Source organism: Telmatherina bonti (genome assembly GCF_933228915.1).
Source record: "Telmatherina bonti genome assembly, chromosome: 3".
Taxonomy (NCBI): domain Eukaryota; kingdom Metazoa; phylum Chordata; class Actinopteri; order Atheriniformes; family Telmatherinidae; genus Telmatherina; species Telmatherina bonti.
Window position 1 is genome coordinate 17,356,444 of NC_136621.1, and position 17,761 is coordinate 17,374,204.

The 17,761-nt window shown below is 40.9% G+C and overlaps 3 protein-coding genes across 3 annotated transcripts; 2 read left to right on the plus strand and 1 right to left on the minus strand.

Annotated features, from left to right (window-relative positions):
- The first annotated feature begins 113 nt into the window (after positions 1–113).
- On the plus strand, positions 114–6,130 carry mri1 (methylthioribose-1-phosphate isomerase 1). The gene is made up of 6 exons (XM_079238249.1): positions 114–359; positions 1,183–1,406; positions 3,345–3,514; positions 3,590–3,766; positions 3,844–4,068; positions 5,272–6,130. The coding sequence occupies exons 1-6, from the start codon at positions 228–230 to the stop codon at positions 5,403–5,405; spliced, it is 1,062 nt and encodes a 353-aa protein (XP_079094375.1). The 5' UTR covers positions 114–227; the 3' UTR covers positions 5,406–6,130.
- A 4,609-nt stretch (positions 6,131–10,739) lies between these two features.
- Positions 10,740–12,220, plus strand: cUnh19orf53 (chromosome Un C19orf53 homolog). Its single transcript, XM_079238258.1, has 3 exons — positions 10,740–10,878; positions 11,248–11,303; positions 11,401–12,220. The coding sequence occupies exons 1-3, from the start codon at positions 10,788–10,790 to the stop codon at positions 11,545–11,547; spliced, it is 294 nt and encodes a 97-aa protein (XP_079094384.1). The 5' UTR covers positions 10,740–10,787; the 3' UTR covers positions 11,548–12,220.
- Positions 12,221–12,335: 115 nt separating this feature from the next.
- On the minus strand, positions 12,336–15,490 carry LOC306774354 (regulator of G-protein signaling 5; the record flags this gene model as incomplete). The annotated part of the gene is made up of 5 exons (XM_079264368.1): positions 12,336–12,503; positions 12,601–12,764; positions 15,179–15,231; positions 15,310–15,366; positions 15,447–15,490. 5 exons carry the CDS (start codon positions 15,488–15,490, stop codon positions 12,336–12,338), a joined length of 486 nt encoding a protein of 161 aa, XP_079120494.1.
- Between the last annotated feature and the right edge of the window lie 2,271 nt (positions 15,491–17,761).

The following is a 17,761-nucleotide window of genomic DNA, read 5'->3' on the forward strand; positions in this document are numbered from 1 at the left end:
TTGAACTCCGTCCCCTCCTGCACCTCCTCCTCCTCCTCTCTTTGCGACGCCTCCCAGGACTGCCGACAGCCAGGCCGCGGTCACTTCAACGTTTGTCCGAGTGTGTTTAAGAAAGTGAGTGTAAGGTTGTGTGTGAGCGCGTGCGTGTGTGCGCACCCCCTCCGTCTCATTGGTGTTATATCCCCCCCACCACCACCATTCTTCTTCGTGTTTTTTTTTTTTCGGTCATGACGCTGGAAGCGATCCGCTACCGGACCGGCTCTTTGCAGATCCTCAACCAGCTGCTGCTGCCTCACCAGTCGGTGTACGATGACATCCGCTCCGTGCAGGACGCGTACGAGGCCATCACGTCCATGAAGGTAAAAAAAAAAAAAAAAAAGAGCCTTTTTTTGCACTCTTCCTCTTTTCATCTGCCCCGCGCGCTCGCCTGCATGCGCATCCATCCCCCGTCATGCATGTTTTCCCATCGGCTCTTTTGTGCCTCCATCCCGGCGCTCGCACGCGCCGCCGCACGCTCTCCGCCGCCTCGCTCCCACTGTCGGCCTCTTCACTGTCATTTTTGTTTTGGATGCACCTGCATCAACCTTCCCGCATCCCCAAAACATCCTTTATTTATTGTTTTCACATCATCATGTGCGATAAAGCAGGTATCTGCAGAGCCATCCACCCATAAACCCCCACCTCCTCCTCCTCCTTTTTCTTTGGGAGAGATTATTGATGAATTATTAATGACCTTTGCCAGGGGTTTTGTTCGCGATTTGGTCTCCTGCTGCACTTAGTGACACCTCGAGCTCGTGTATCTCTTCATACCCGATTCCCTCAAGTGCTCTAGGTGTCCAGATGGATTCAGAATGGTGAAGTTCTCAAACAGATGGGGACATTTTTGTGGTTTTAAAGCAGATCTGAGCAGATTTTCTCTGTCTTTGCAGTTCCATATACACTGCTGGTAGTTTAGATTATTTTTGCATGTGTAGAGTGAAGGAATGTGCCACAAAGAGGGGGTGTTGCCATGAGTGGAACGACTTCAACACAGATTATATTTTTTCCAGTACACACTGATGTAATGAATTCTGACTCACTCTCTTACAAATCTATGCTGAAAAGAAACGTGATAGTAATTTTAAAAATATATTTTAATAAAATCAGGGTAAAGCTTGACCATCCTGCCCCTTCCTGTTCCAGGTGCGTGGAGCTCCGGCCATCGCCATCGTTGGCTGTCTCAGCCTGGCAGTGGAGCTGCGGGCCGGCGCAGGGGGCGATGACCCTGTGAACTTCATCAGGGAGTCCCTTTGTCATCTGACCTCAGCGAGGCCGACTGCCGTCAACATGGGCCGTGCCGCACGCGAGCTGATGGAGTTTGCAGAGAACGAGAGCATGGAGAAGAACTCGGAGCAGCTCAGAGAAAGGTGGGAATGAAAACAATGACTGATGCAGGTTTGTGCGGAAGCGAACACGGCGCACACCTGCAAACGGAAGATTCACGCCTGTTGATATAAAGAAGAGAAAAGAACGATGCTTTTGAAAACCATTGATCCTCACTGCATGTGTCTGAATGAATAGGAGCAACTTCAAGACAAAAACTACTGGCGTTAATGACGTTCATCTAACCGGAGATCTGTCATCCCTAGTCAGCTACTTTAACCATTCACCATCAGGTGTATGTTTGAAAAAGCTGGTAAAGTTGCCACACTACAAAAATGGGGGTGAAAATTGGAAATCCACTGACAAATAATCAACTGAGAAAAAGAAATCTGCTGCAGGACAAGTATCCCTCTGCACGTTTGTTCCAGAGTCACCGAAAGAAAGAACATTTATTCCCTCTTAATTCGCCATATTTAAACAACTCCAAACACAAATCCTCTGTGCTGTGTTGGCATTAAGCACAACCTCAGTTTACAAAGTGTCAAATCCACAGGGAGGTCCTCGGGGTGGACATTTATCCCTGTTCCTGCCCAATCACAAGGCCGGTTTTAATGAAACATGTTAGAGACAGGCGGTGAATATGTTTTAGCACATCCATAAGAACATGCAAATTCCTGCAGAGAGCACAGAAATCTGGTTTAAGAGCAGAAAAATGAAGCCACGTTTATTCTCAGCCTCATATTGCATCTTTAAATGTGACTCCGACACATCCTAAACATGTTGGTGTTAGTCTGAGGCTTTCCAGTAATGTTGTTGTGGTGTCATCATGCAGAAATATTAGTCGACCTGCTGATGTGTTGGACACGGGTCACTGCGTATCAGATTCTTTTTCAAAGCTTTTTGACTGGAATGGACTGAAAGCAGAGCTTCCAATTCGAGGCCAGTGTGCACGTTTATGCACAGAACTGATCTTCAGGAGGTTATGATAAATTTGACGTACATCTGACAGGAGAGACGCTCAGCTCAGATTTCTGCTGCTGAAAGTCAAATTTGGAAATTATGCTCAATTAAACTTTGCAGTAGTTCACATACAGCTAAGATCAACCAAGAAATCTTCACTCGGGGTTCATTTTAAAGAGCTGGTCCACTGATTTCACCCTTTGTCTTCAGCAATACAAATATCCCGACTTCTGTCACAACACTGGGATTCAAAACATTGTCATGAATAACAAAATGCACAAATGTTAAGTTGTGTTCATGTTTTGGGATTATGGGCGGGGATGTGTGTGGTAACGATTCATATCTGCTCAGGTAATGAGTGAATTGTTCTGAGGAAGAAGCCATTGATCTCCATCAAGTACCAGATGTCATTACAGAAGTCAGAGATGTATCAGGAATCCCGTCCTGTCATCCTTTTAGATAATTTGCTTCAATTCCACGCTGATAATTTTAACTCTAAATTTGGAAGCAAAAAGGTTCTTTAACACAAGGTGGTCCTTACGTTTCCTCTCCGGTGAAATGTAATGTTTTCTGTTTGTTTGATGCTTTTTAAAAAATATTATGATGTTGTTTTTTGGACCTAGAGGCCACTAACCTGAACTAAAGGTAGAGGGAACTAGTGACTCACATCGTCCTATCAAAGGTCAATAAAAGGTTCAGCTTAATTTTTCTTAGTGATTTTTATACACACACACACACACACACACACACACACACACACACACATATATATATATATATATATATATATATATATATATATATAAAACATAAGGAAAAAGCTCTCTGGGACGTCACTGAATGACACCTGGATGATATTTGTTTCTTAAAACATTTTATGAGTTGAATTATGAGCCAGCAGACATTGTGCACACGTTGGGAAATGTAATACATTGAGATGGAAGCAGGAAAGGAAGATGAAACGTGAGTCCAGACGTGTTAAGACGGAAGTGTTTTTAACCCCCCCTCCCCTCATCCTCCAGCGTGATCGCCTGGATCGAAGACATGCTGGAGCGTGACGTCAACGACAACAGGAAGATCGGTAACTATGGAGCCCAGCACATCTTATCAGGCGTCCCGAGGGACTCCGTGACCATCCTGACACACTGCAACACTGGCTCGTTGGCCACAGCTGGATACGGCACTGCTCTGGGTGAGGCTGCCGCTTCAGGTCTGAATTGTCCAGATGATTCTAGTACTGTGACTGTAATGCTGACTCGGCTTGTAGGCGTGGTGAGAAGCCTCCATACTCTGGGCAGGCTGAAGCGCGTGTACTGCACGGAGACGAGGCCGTACAACCAGGGCTCCAGGCTGACGGCGTACGAGGCGGTGGCAGAGGGAATCCCTGCGACGCTTATTACAGACAGCATGGCCGCTCTCACCATGAGAGAAATGGACATTACAGGTGTGTTGTGTGCAGCATAGTGCCTCATTCTCACCGGATTTTCACTGACGCATCCTCATTGTTGTGTCCTCCCTCAGCTGTGGTGGTGGGTGCTGACAGGGTGGTTGCCAACGGCGACACGGCCAACAAGGTGGGCACATACCAGCTGGCCATTGCTGCAAAGCACCATGGGATCCCGTTTTATGTGGCTGCGCCCAGCACGTCATGTGACTTGAGCCTGGAGAGCGGCAGGGACATCATCATTGAAGTACGCCCCCCTGAGGAGCTCACCAGTATAAATGGAGTCCCGATCGCCGCCCCCGGTAAGATAGCGGGTTTTGTAGAAACTATAAAATGAAAGAAGCAGATTAAATGAGTCCAAAGAGGGAAGAATGTCAGTTTCAGAGTGAAAGGCAGCGTGCGCTCTTTAAATACAGGAGGAGATACATTTCTGTGGCCAGTAATGTTCATCTGAAGCTCGTTGGATTTTTTCTTTTCTCAGCAGTAACTCAGCTGCTGAAGCTGAGCAAATGTGAAAGGGTTAAAACAGCTGATGAAGTCTTCAGGGTGCAAATAGGTCAGAATGGATTTTGGTGTGTTAGGTGAACTTAGAGAGCCGACTTGAATCATTAAATCTCTAATTACGCTGCCAGAACTGAGAGGCGCCGGGTGACATCACAGTAATTAAGCTCATTTTAATGAGGACAGCGGCCCAGGAGAGGAAGACGTGGTGTCGCGCAGAATTCTCCCGCCTATCTCCGTCTTTTCTCTCGTTCTTTCAGACCTGCAGAATAACCATACAATGACTTCTTGCCTTGTTTTTTTGTTTGTTTGTCATGCTGATCATGAGTTATAGGATAAAAATGTAATACTTTGACCACTGATATCACAGCCAGAAGAACTTGGTTGTGTAAATGTATCGCTGTGCAACTGTTTTCTGACCAAACATGACTAAGTTTTGTGTGTGTGTGAGTGCGTGAGTGCGTGCGTGCGCGCATTGTAATCCCAGTTTCTGTGTTTTGTGTGGGGGCTCCAGTTATGATTTTCCCATGAATTGTCTGACTTACATTTCACTGTCAGATTTGGATTTTGTAATTTTCTAAGGTTGTATTTCTCTGAATTTAATCACTCCATTGTTGTCCAGAATAATCCCATCAGTGAGCCACCCTGTTGCACATATATTTTCCTTACATTACAAGGTCTGCAGTTCATATTAAGTCTGACCCACATGCTTCATGAGCATAAGACACAGACTGGATATAAAAGTTTGAAGCAACTATAAGCATCAGATTAAGTTAAAAAAAAAAACTTGATTCTTCAAACTAATGGGTGTCATCACAGCAACCTACATACAGTCTTGTAAAGTTCAGTGAAACAAAAAGGAAAAAAAAAACAAGAAGAGTATAAATGAACAGTGCGGCTTTAGTTGTGCATTGGATGAAGACAAAATAAAGCTAAAACCAGCGTGAGAGCCTCCGCCAGAGTAATTCTGAACCATCTCCCGCCTTCCTTACTGTTCCCGGCAGGCATCGAGGTGTGGAACCCAGCGTTCGACGTGACCCCTCACCAGCTCATCACAGGAGGCATCATCACAGAGCTCGGAGTCTTCCTCCCGTCCGAGCTCCAGGCGGCGCTCACTGGCCGCCTCACGGCCCTCTAGAGGCTCCCAGCCCCCCGTCCTGCTGGCGTCGGCGCACCACTGCATCGTATCTATGTCCCACGAAAAGACACTGTCATGGTCGTGTCTTGACACAGCACACAGTTTGTGGTTTCATTTCATCTCGCTCTGCACTCTGTTACGTGTCAGTCGTGCACACAAAGAAAAGAAGAAAACAAACAACCCATCGGCCCCTCACCCCGACACACAATCAGATTCACAGCAGGGAGTCGACCAGACATGTGCAGTCTCTTCTTTCTTTTAAATCTCTCTTCTGCAGTCTTTACATCCCTCCTCTCCCCAAGTGTTCCCAGTCCAACTTTTGATCTACTTCTGTTGCCTCCTCTTCTTCCTAAATGGCTTCTGCGACTACAAATTGAGCTCATCTGGGCTCAAACCTCTAAATTCTGTTTGGCAAACAACTTTCTGAGTCGCTGCTGAGATAATGTTACAGATTTCTTCCAACGGTATTATCAAAAAAAAAACCAAAAAAAACCGTCCAAATGAAGTTAGATGGCACGGCTTATTCTTCAATTTTTAAAGCAGTCGTGGTTTCTAAAATGCTGCTACCCACCTGTAAATAAGCCAATTCTCCCCCTGGTAGTGTGTACATATGTAGAAAGCTAACCTCTGCTAGTTAAAGGTACTGCTATGTTAACCAAATATATGGTTATTTAAAATCAAATTTGACATTTTAAAATGTTATATTAACATTTCATTTCTATTGTTCACTGTAGAACTCTTTTGTAGAGGACTAATCCAAATTATAGCTCAAACCTTTACACATGTAGTGTTTTACTCTTTTTTTTTTTTTTTTTTTTTTTTTTTTTTTAAAACCTGTACGGCAAAAACTTTGAACAAATCCTTGTTAAATCAGGAGCCTTTTCCAGTACATGGCTGTATTTATACCTCACCCCCTATTTGCATCCTACTACTCCCACTTGTGCTATAACACACACCACACTTGTATTCTCACAGTGTATTTACACACAGCTATTCACATTTGTATATATATATATTTATATACACACACATCTAACGGATCACCCTACTTCATAAAGATTTACGTTTTGCTGTGTGATCTGAGGAATCTTTTTTTTAACAAGCATTACTTTTAAAGGAATAGTTCACTCTATAAATAAGAGTTGTCGAGCTGCTCTGTTGTATGTTTATCATGAAGAAGCTACTAAGAGAGCTTAGTCAGGAAATGATGTAAGTTTAGCCAGTTTAACGTCCCCTGCTGGACACTGTTCATTTCTTACCGAATCGTCTTCAAAGCATCACACAAAAAGCTGAATATTGAACCGTAAACCTGCAGAAATCAGTGTTTTTGTGTTGGTCATCATTTTCACAACTTTTTAAGGTTCAAATCCTGCAGAAGCAGTTTAGACCTTAAATTCCTCGTTAAAAAGTTTTATTTCATGAAACTACAGTGTTGACTTTGTGCAGGCTATTAAGGTGTTTATGAGGCCTCGCAGACACTGTCTGCAAGGCTAAACATCTCGGCATGTCTTTGTTTTGGGGCGAACTTCTCCTTTAAAGCGATTCCACATTTGCAGTATCTCTATGTAGAAACAAGAATCTGAATGTAAAATCTCTCAGATTAATTTGTTTCAGTTTAAAGACTTTGGACCCTCACTTTGGTCACTTCTTGCCTTTGTGCTCAGAGTTTAGGGTGTGTTTCTTCTGAATGAGCGCTTCCACACAAAACAAAAGCTGTTGCACGTCAGACAACAGAGCCGTTCAGAGTTGAGGTCCGGTTGACCCTCGTCGTTGGGTATTAGTTTTCTTTCCCCTCCGTCTTGACAATCCAAGGAGTCTTTCGTTATGGGAAATGATCAGGCTCATTCTAATATTTTATATATTTGACAGGAAGTTAAAAAGTTGAGTTTCTACAACTTTTTAATGTTGCGGAAAAGAAAATATTTAGTCTCTGTAAAGGTGCCACTGAGCAGTTTGAAGCTTATCGACGTGTCAGTCGTCACCTGACATTAAACTGATCGATACAAGTTGTTGATGGCATTAATGCGTGATAGGAATGTGATGTTTGTAACCTGACCAATGCATCAGTTCTTCGCTGGAGGCTTCATAGAAACATCCGGTGTAACAATACCTGTGTTGGAGCACGCCCAGTCCAGTCGCTGCAATGAATGTCACAGAACCAACGCTCCTCAGAGACGGCTGTCCAACCCGTTTTCTATCATTTACCCAGACTGTCATCTCATCGAGGTCAAAACAATCTGCCCCTCTTCTCATTCCTTTTTCACCTATCCGGGGGTGAACCCTTCCAGAAAAAAAACCACACGTTTCACATGTGACCCAGTATGTTTGTGCATATGTGAAACACGTGTTTTACGCGTCAAAAAGCAAGTGTGGCTATTTAATAAATCACAGCTTTCACAGGTAATTATCTAGGTTTCACATGGGATTTTACGTGTTTCACATGAAAAAAAATATTTCCCCCGTGCAAAATATGTTTCGCATTAGCAAATACTGGTGGGAGTCGCATGTGAAACACGTGGCTTTTCCATAAGGGCCGGTGAGGAGGCGAGGATGAAAACAAACATTTATCACCAAATGTTTTAAAGTCATTATTTTAAAATGTTTAGTAAACGCAACACAGACCAGCATTGTTTGGTAATGGTTACATTCTGTAATCTAATGAGCGTTGACAAACACGTCACATTGTATAACGCTTTTAATTAGATTTACAAGGCAGGATAATATTTCCTCGTCATACATCATGTGTGTGAGGGGAGGAAAAAAAAAAAGTTCTCTTGAGGTTCCTCCTTGCTCTTCTCCCCTCCAGGTGCATTTTAAGAAGCGAGACGTCTTGCAAGATCGTGCGCTGAATCGATTTCCAGGCCACAAGTAGGAAGGGAGACGAGGGAGAGAAAAGAAGACCCTCTGGATGAGGTCTTTGTAAAACCGTGTGCTACAGCGGCTCAGACTGCACCCCCCTGGTTTTTCAGTCAGCAAATATCACTTTGTTGCTTGTTCACCTTTTCGGAAATAATTTAGAAAATGCCGCAGTTGTACCAAGAAACACAGCAATAACGTTTATAATGACTTTAATTCATTTAAACCGGCGACGCTTGTCTACTCCACAGGACCACAGTGGGGTGCATAAATATTTTTAAAAAAAAGTTTAAAAAAGGAAATATAGTGTTGGTAATGATTGCAATATTCATCACTGCGTTGTTCATATTGATAAAAGTGCTGTAATGTTTTTTCACTTTAATCCTCATCTCTGTCACCCATCAAAACTCACAAAGATCCTATTAGGTCACATGCAAACGCAAAAAACAACTGCGTATTACTGTATTTTTTTTTTTTTTTTTTTTTTTTTTTTTAAATCTTTTGCTTTGTTTTGTACAGTTAAAGACACTTTTAGTCAAAGCTCCAGACATATGTAGCATCTTTTCAGTCGTTAGATCTACCACATATTTTGCCTTCATGAATCTTTTTTAAAAAGATTTTTCCCCTCCTCTTTACATCGTTATGGTTATTATTCTGTCTGACTGTGGTTTGCTTGTATTTGTTTGAAGACGTTGTGATTCCTGGTGATCAGGCCATTAGAACACTACAGTGGGGAGGCCTCCTCAACCATACGCACTACCTCTCCGTCTGCCTGCACGGACTCCAAAGCTGAAATGCATGAACACAAGCAGTTGATGCAGCAGAGCAGACCCGATTTCAGAAAACTTTAAAAGAAAAAGAAAAAAAAAAACTGGACTCATGTTCTCATCCTACACTGATGTTTGTGTCTTGAACCCAAAGTGACAGGTAAATGTGTGGTGGCGCTTTTAGGTGGTCAAGTCAACTTCAGCTCTGAGTTGCGGCTAAATAAAGTCTCCTCTTTGTTTTGAAGCCGCAACATTAAGTTTTACAGAAAATGTACCATGGTCAACATGGTCAATGATCAGGTGCCAAAATCCAGAGCTGCCACGTTAGTTTTCACATTTATTTGGTTAATCAAAGCTGCTTTAGTGTTTTCGAAAAGGATCAGTGTGGCCTGCAGTCACTGTGGAAGGAGTGTTGTTTTAGATGGCCTCTTCGGGTGCAAGTTTGTTATTGTTGTTATTGATAATCACTTGATCTCAGTTTCATTTTGTAATGTGGAAACTTAGAACTGAACTTCTTTTTTCTTTTCTTTTTTTATCTATATATATGTATATGAAAATATCTGTAAAGTGCAGTCATGAATTGAGAGATTTTTTTCTTTCACATCAATACAATAAAACAAACCACAGTGAAAACAATTGTGTTCGTGTCTGTTTAATTCTTGTTCAACCCCTTTTGTACCAGATGACTTGTGCGCGGGACTCGACAAATAAATATGTAATTTAATAAGTATACATTCCACATACTTACATCTTGTGCTTGACTGGAAAGCTAAGCTTAATGAGATGCGATTGGTGCGTATTATTTCAGGCGACAATCATAACTGTAGATACCATAAACTCATATGACCTGTTGTCAATGCAGTTTATTTTTGAAGCCATGCTGTTCTCCAGTAGCAGATGATGCTGCAGCAAAAATGGACCTGCATTATCTTTGCATCCTTTTTGGCAAGTATGTCTTTCTCTTGGATGTTTCTGTCTGCATCATCACTACCACTTGTTAAGATACACAAAACTCCAGAAGTAAGCAAATGTTGTCCCATTTCTGTTTCAGTTGTTTAACCATCATCAGTAGCTGTCATTTCAACCTTCTGTTAAAAGGTTATAATTACTATTATTGTTTTAAGGAAATGAGGAAAAAATGCAAAAAACGTTTTCACTTTTTAGTAAGTTGAGGGGTGGATGTTACTGTTGCGATACTTGGATCACTTTGATTCCATGAGCTGCAGAAATGGCATCCAGATCAATATCTGCAGACTTCTATTTTGCTAAATTTGAGGTGGTGACTGTTTTGAAATCTACACTGCCTCTGAGAATAGAGGTCCCTCGAGGACACCTCCCCTATCTCAAAAAAACACGAACCATAACATGAGCAACATCACATCCCACACACCGCCTGTTTGACCTGCTGCCCTTCAGTTCCTGCTTTAGGTCAATTAGATCTCACACCTCCAGAGTGACCAACAGACCCTGAGATCATTTAGAACGAACCCCCTCACTCCCTTCTCGCACACATTTCTGCACTTGGTCCCTAACTGTATAATTTTCACTGTTACCTCTAATCCTATTCCATTAAATGTGTGTTCATTTTGATTTGATGTATTTTAAACTCTATTCCATTCTATTCTATTCTATTCTGTTCTGGTCCAATGTACTCTTGTCTTTAACCAATAGGTGGCGCAAACTTAACAAAACGAGATTAACGCATTTATATGCAAGAAGAAGAAGAAGCAGCGCTTCATGTGCTTCCTGTAGGTGAAAAATGGCTCAAGGTGCGCAGAAATTTAAAGCTCAGCGTCCAGGAGCGTCCAAGAAACACCAACAAAACAAACAGAAAGGCCCAAAGAAAGGAGGTATGGGAATAAAGTGTACAGGGTTACTGTCATCTAACTTCCTATCAAAGGAGCCGCGTGAACTTAATCACACGTTTCCTGAAATGCGAAGGCCTGATGGGAAATTCGCGTGGTATTTTTATGTAACCATCCCACAACATGGCAGCACGTGCGTTGCCATGTGTTGTTTGTAAAAGTTGTGCTCCATCAGATTGTATGGTAAAAATAACTATTTTCAAAATATTGATCCTAATTGTTCCTGAACAGAAAAACTTCTGATGTACATAAACAGGCCTTAGAGATGTGAGACGGTACTAAAGTAGTTTCTTTGTAATGCAGGTGGTCTAAATTCAGTTTTAATTGAACTTGTTTTGTTTTTATTTTGTGAAGGGAGGATCATTGCACCAAAGAAGACTCAAGTGGTTCAGCAGCAGAAGTTGAAGAAGGTGACTTTGAATAGTCAATGGCAGACTCTCAGTAATTCGGTGAAGAATTTGACAGTGAGTTTTATTCTTTAACCTCAACCTTTGCTGTTTCCTAAAGGGTCTGGAGGTTGCTATCCGGAACAAGATCGAGCAGGAGGTCACCCAGAAGGCCAGTGCCTCCCTCCACAAGCCACTCAATGTGATTAAGGGACCAGATGATAAAGGAAACCCGGGATCCGCTCGTCCTGGAACCAGCACCAAATAGGACAATCAACAAAACTGCCCACTAGACTCTAATCTCATGGTGTTGTAATCTAATAACAGACATAAACCTTTACAGGTGCTTTTACATGATTATATACTTTTTATGTTGTGAGAGGATCTGACACCGCTGTCCATTTCTCATTATCAACAGAGGATGTTGGAGATAAGTGAAAGCAACTCTGGCCGGAAATAAACATTGTGACATTGTGTATGTTTAGTTAAATAATTCCACCGTGCAAATGGGCTATGATCAAAGCTAAAGGTTTCACAGAATATAACAGAGTAGATCTCTTTTATTTATTTTTCGATCTTTAGCTAAATAATGTAAGTCAGAATAGAAAAAATTAAACTGATAAAAGAAGCATTGTTTTGTACTCGATTGCTTTGGAACCAATAATCTCTTCTTTGCGTCGTTCCCATTATATTTAAAAGCTGTTGCAACAAACCTGCCTCAAAGCTTAACAATATAAAGAATATCACACAGCCCCACTTTGTCCTGCAGACTGGTGCATATTGTTTGCATTAAAGACCAAATAAGCTCTTTGTCATAAGGCTTTTATTTAAATATTTGCATATTATGCTTGTAGCTTATGCTTTCCAGTGTAGATGCATCTACATGTGTCATAATTCTGAGTTTACTATGCGATACTAGCATACAGACAATGGCGCAGAAGTACAACACTACTTTATGGTTGACTAAACCAGATGAAATATATAATCAACATGTCAAGCAGGACAGATTCATCTTCACCTGTTTCTAAAGCAGATCTCTGTAAATAAAGATTCTTTTTAGAAAGCTTTAATGGCCTCCATGCAGTGATGAGAACGAAGGAACCGGGGGAAGGAGTCCTTGGCCATCAGACTGTAGATCCTCTGCTGTGCATTTTTGAATGTGTCAGCACATGGAGAATCCATGACGTTCAGCAGAGCATCGCGGGTCTCAGCATCCAGGTTTACCTATTGTTTAAAAAAAACATTTTACTCTTGAGCCTTTTTATCTCCTGATAAATGGCAAATATTCCTCAGACTAAGAGCTGGGTTCCTCTCCTCTGACCTCGAGAGGGGCATCGGGGTTGATAAACTGACTATAGATGCTGCTGGCTTTGGTCTTCTGCAGGTTTGAAGGGGAAATCCTGAAGTCCTCACAAGCCAGCCAGAACTCAAGGTTTTCCTCACTGAACTCTGAACGCAGGAACCCCCGAAATGCCTGAAGACCACCTGAGAAGGCGCCAAAGAGATGATTAAAAGAATGAGCATGAAGTAAACCCAAGAGCTGATCCAGATACTTTAGGCTGAGTGGACAATGTGTAATCTGCATGTTGTGTGCTTGCAAAAGAGCGTGAACTCCACGACGAGATAAATGATTGAAATCTAATAAAATATATAGCTCATATAAATATGATCTAAACATTTCAGTTTTAGGAAAAATACTCTTGTTTCTTTTAAAGTTTGAGCACTTAGAAATGTGATTTTAAGCTCTGTTCAAGCAGGACTATGAAAAACACAAAAAAGGATTTTCTAAGCTCTCATTGTCGGACTAGTCTAGCATTTTGTGGATATTTTATATTTAAATGTGATGTTTGGTTTTTAGAAGTTTTAAAATGGCAAAAGTTTCAATGTCAAATAAAGCAATCAGTCAAATAGAAAACTCGATCATGTGGAAAAACAACAGGTGAAAGTGTAACTGGGGGAAGTAGTATGTATGTCCCTTGCAAAAGAAATACAGTAACATTTTTTAAGTTGAAGTACTTATATAGAACATACACAGTAGTACTGAAAATAAACATTTACAGATGCAAAATGTGGCGTGCACATTAATATGAAAGTACCTTGTATATACAAACATCTGAAGAAGCAAAAGGTTTCATTATACTGCACTAAAGCTATGTATGTATCTTTTGACTTTCACAGTCATTAATATTAACATATTTAATCAAAAAGGATGAGATAAACTAATTTTCTCATTTAAAAAACAAGGAATGCAGTGGTTGTAAAAAAAAAAATTAAAAAAAAACTCTTGGTAGTGCATTTTATGCTGTTTAAAACTTGTTTATTACTCTTTTTAATGGTGGCACATACACCAGTGGCAACTCTACATCTCCCAGTGGAGCTCTTCAGAGACTACCTCCAAAATTTGGGAGTCTTGACCTCAACCCCTCTGAATGCTTGTGGGATCAGCTATGTTGTGCCGTTTATGCCAGAGCGACCAACTCAGCACAGCATGTCAGCATGAGGAGGATATGCCAGGCTGGTTTGGTTGTGTATGGTTCTTCTACATGCTACTAACGTCCCTGTTAAACTGCATAAATGTCTTCTTCTTCAGACTTCGGTCATCAATCCTAATGTAGTCGCAGAAGAAGTTGTTTGTCATTGGCAGAGAAGATTTGGCGACTTTTTTCATGGGTGAAAACCAAATCCTCAATTCTGCTGCTCATCCAACAAATGCGTTCTACGGACTTTGTCAGAAATAAACATGCTTTCCAGAAGTACCAGATTTTTTTTTTTTTTTTTTGCCAAGAAGTGTCACAACAAAAGACACATCCAATCAACACTAATTTACTGATTTTTGTCCATATAGAGATTTAAAAGTAGTAAAACATTTTGCGCAGTCTGGTAATATGTCATTTCTACTTTCTCTACTATTTCACCACCAGTTTGTATTATACTGTATGAAATATGATCTGCATAGCCTCAGATTTGCACAAACTGCACGATAACAGTGGAGATTTGCAGAGTGTGAGGTGAGTTTCATCAGGGAAGCTCAAAGTAATTTCAGGGGAAATTCTGTGACTGCAAAAATGAAAAAATTTCACATCAAAAGAATAATTTGAGTATTTGTGGCAGAAGAGCTAAGATATGTTAGATTGTTCAGTTGCTCAGTTAGATGTTTAGTGAAATACAAGACAGAGCAATGACCCCATAAGTATTAGGAATTTAACAAACTAAATGAAGGAGCTTGGATGTGTTTTTCAAATTTAATCTGAGGCATAAAATCTACTTTCTGTGACAGTATTGCAGTACATCACTGAGGATGATATACTCTAAAGCAGTGTTTTTCAACCACTGTGCCATGGCACATTAGTGTGCCATGAGAGATTTCCCAATTTAACCTAACTCTTCTAAAAAGCAGCTCTGTCTTAGTCCAAACAGGTCCCAGTGAAAGACAATAATATTCCTTCTTGGGTTTATCTGAATTCTTTGATGAGATGGAGTTTATATTAATTATTTGGAAAAAAAAAACCATTTCAGTTTGTGGTGTGCCTTGTGATTTTTCAGTGAAATAAAGTTTGCCTTGGCTCCAAAAAGGTTGAAAAAAACTGCTCTAAAGATTCCTGAGGTATTACTATCGTAGTTAACCAGTTTATATCCAAACCTACATGGTGTTTCCTCACATACTATGAGAAATGACAGAGGCAATTATCAAATAGGAAAAGCAAAGTATTGATCAGAAAATAAACAATCTAACTTTTCCAAGTGAAGCAGCAGCTGAGGAAGATAAATGAGAATAAGTCTAATTAGGATCAAGTATAATACATGATGTTTATTCCCAGCCTGACAGGTAAAAAGCTCCAACACACGTGCAGTAGGAGTGCTGGCTATATGTTTTTAAAAATAAATAATATATACTTTACTTTTGTTGTTAAGGAGAGTTTCCAGATCCTGAAGAATTTTTCCATCCTGGACCCTGAAAAAAAGCTGAAACAGTCAAAATGCAGCTTTGGCTCCAGTCATATTAGACATATGCAGGTATGAGGGGATTTACTTTTGCTTGTGGTGGGTCTCAGCCAGGTGGCTGAGCTTCACCCGCATCCCTTTTGCCCTGAAACACACAAGCACAACATCACAGACGTTTTATGCAGCAGTCACACAATCACTTACACATGACATCAGGATACTCACTTCTCCAAACATGAGGAAGGCAACGAGGAAAGTCCTTTACACATTATTCAACAACAAGCTAATGGAAAATAAAAAACTATATTTTATCAGAGTAGACAATTTATCCAATCCGTCTTCTTCCCAAACCTTAATGTGCGGCTCTTATATACCAGAGTCACCCTGAGCACTATCTGATCCGTCAATCTGCTGCCTTCAGAGCAGCAGGTGTGATGCTGGGAGCTGAATAGAGATGAAACCAGCTTATTAAGAAGTGGTGTACATGTTCACAAGGCATGCAGTCCTGTCAACAAATGACACAAAGCAAACTGTTGTATACTAAAGGAAAGTCAAAGACAGAAGACAACGTGTCTGTTCTTGTGTGATCAGGGTTCACTGCCTGTCTGAAAAGTCTAAAATATAAAAACATGGACTGCCTTTCTGAGTTTTATCCAAAGAGAATGAGGTGATGAATGAAGAGCAGGTGGACCAACAACATTGTTTATCTCTGGAGAAGTCTGAGAGCTGCTGAGTGGATAAGCAGACTCCCTGATGATGGATGATGCAGCAGTTATACAACTATTGCTCCAACATAAGTAATGATGTTAGAGTTTAGGTTTAAGTAGGTTTAAAGTTGGCATAACGAACCAAGAGGTTGATCTAATTGGATTTCTCGTGCAAAATCTCTTTCTAATATTTGATGTAAACTTTTCCTCAGAGATGTTCAAGATGAAGATGAACACAGCTTTCTGATTGGTCCACATATAAAACATTGCTGGTGTATCACTTCCCCTGTGTTCCTCCGGTCTTCTGTGTTTATTTACTAATTATTTGTAGTTGTTCTGAATTCCTGGTGTTTATTTTGCATAATTTTGCATGCCTTTTGCCTGCTGTGGTGATTTTAACATTTGATGTGTTGGTGTTTGTTCTTGATGTATTTTCTTTATCAGTTCATGGGTCTCTTGTTGATTTGTTTCAGTTTCTAGTCATTTTGTGTCACTTGTTGTTCTGGATGTCTTTAGCCAGCATGCATGTTTTTCTGGTTTTTCTCCATTTTGTGTTGTTTTGTTTTTTTCTTTTTTTAAGTTAGTACTTTAAGTTTTTTTACTACTCTTTTTATGCTGGATCAGTGGATTTGTCAATGTTTGTTTTGTATTTTTATGCGTATGTTTTTGCTCTTGCCTTGCGTATCTACTTGCATTTAGAAAATCTTTTTCACCATTTGTTCCCACTTCCTGTCTTTTTGTGGCCCAAAGCCCCAGTGACTCATTGGGCCGATGTATTTCTGCATCATAAACCCTTTCAGTAATCAACACATGCTTCCACATCCTCAAATCTCCTCCAAGGTCAAGAAATGACACCCCTGCCTTAATTATAAGTGACAGAGGTTGAAAGTGTCACAAACATTCCTCAGAGATTTTGTCCCGTATTGACATTACAGCATCACAGACTTGCCGCAGATTTGTAAGATGCACATCCTTGAATAAAAATCTCCCGTTCCTGTGGAGGCCATTGGAGTACAGTGAACTCAGGAAAGCAGTGGGAGGTGATTTGAGCTTTGTGACTTGGTGCATTATCCTGGTGGAAGCAGCCATCAGAAGATGGAATTATATTGTGCTCAGTTAGTACTGAGGGGCCCAAAAGAGCCAAAAAATATATAATTCCACCATATCTTAACACCACCTCACGTCTGAGCCACTGATCTATGTTTTTATGTAGTTTCAACCAAATTCTGACCAACCATCTGAATGTCGCAGCTGAAATGAAGACTGTCAGACCAAGCAGCATATGTACCCTCAGTTTCCTGCTTTTAGCTTGGCAGGAGTGGCAGCTGGTGTGTGCTGATGTAACCCTTCTGTCTCAAGGTGGTTGGACATGTTGTGTGCTCAGAGACGGTATCCTACATGCCTTGGTAGGAACCAGTGGTCATCTGAGTTCCTGTAGCCTTTCTATCATCTCCCACTAGTCTGCCTATTCTCTTCTGACCTCTGACAACAAAGTATTTACATCCAGAAGAATAACCTAGGCTACTTTCTGCTTCTCACACTGTTGTCTGTACACTCTAGAAATGTTGAAAATACCAGTAGATCAGCAGTTTCTCAAAAACCAGACCAGCCTGGTACCAAAAACACTCCATCATGTAGATCTTGTATCATGAACATCATCATGTAGATTCTTCCTCAAAGTGCCATCATGTGAACAGAAGTTTGGCACCCCATTGCTTTCAACCCCAGCAAGTCATCTTGACCATGTCTACATGACTAAATGTTGCTGCCATGTGATTGGCTAATTAATATTTTCGTTTCAACAAGTAGAGTTATTAAGTGACATTAGTATGT

Excerpts from the sequence above, each read along its gene's own strand:
- mri1 (XM_079238249.1), top strand. The coding sequence starts at position 228 with ATGACGCTGGAAGCGATCCGCTACCGGACCGGCTCTTTGCAGATCCTC. Across the intron at positions 3,767-3,843 it reads GAGAGAAATGGACATTACAG|CTGTGGTGGTGGGTGCTGAC; the intron begins GTGTGTTGTGTG and ends GTCCTCCCTCAG. Across the intron at positions 4,069-5,271 it reads AGTCCCGATCGCCGCCCCCG|GCATCGAGGTGTGGAACCCA; the intron begins GTAAGATAGCGG and ends TGTTCCCGGCAG.
- cUnh19orf53 (XM_079238258.1), top strand. The coding sequence starts at position 10,788 with ATGGCTCAAGGTGCGCAGAAATTTAAAGCTCAGCGTCCAGGAGCGTCC. Across the intron at positions 10,879-11,247 it reads GAAAGGCCCAAAGAAAGGAG|GGAGGATCATTGCACCAAAG; the intron begins GTATGGGAATAA and ends TATTTTGTGAAG. Across the intron at positions 11,304-11,400 it reads AGCAGCAGAAGTTGAAGAAG|GGTCTGGAGGTTGCTATCCG; the intron begins GTGACTTTGAAT and ends TGTTTCCTAAAG.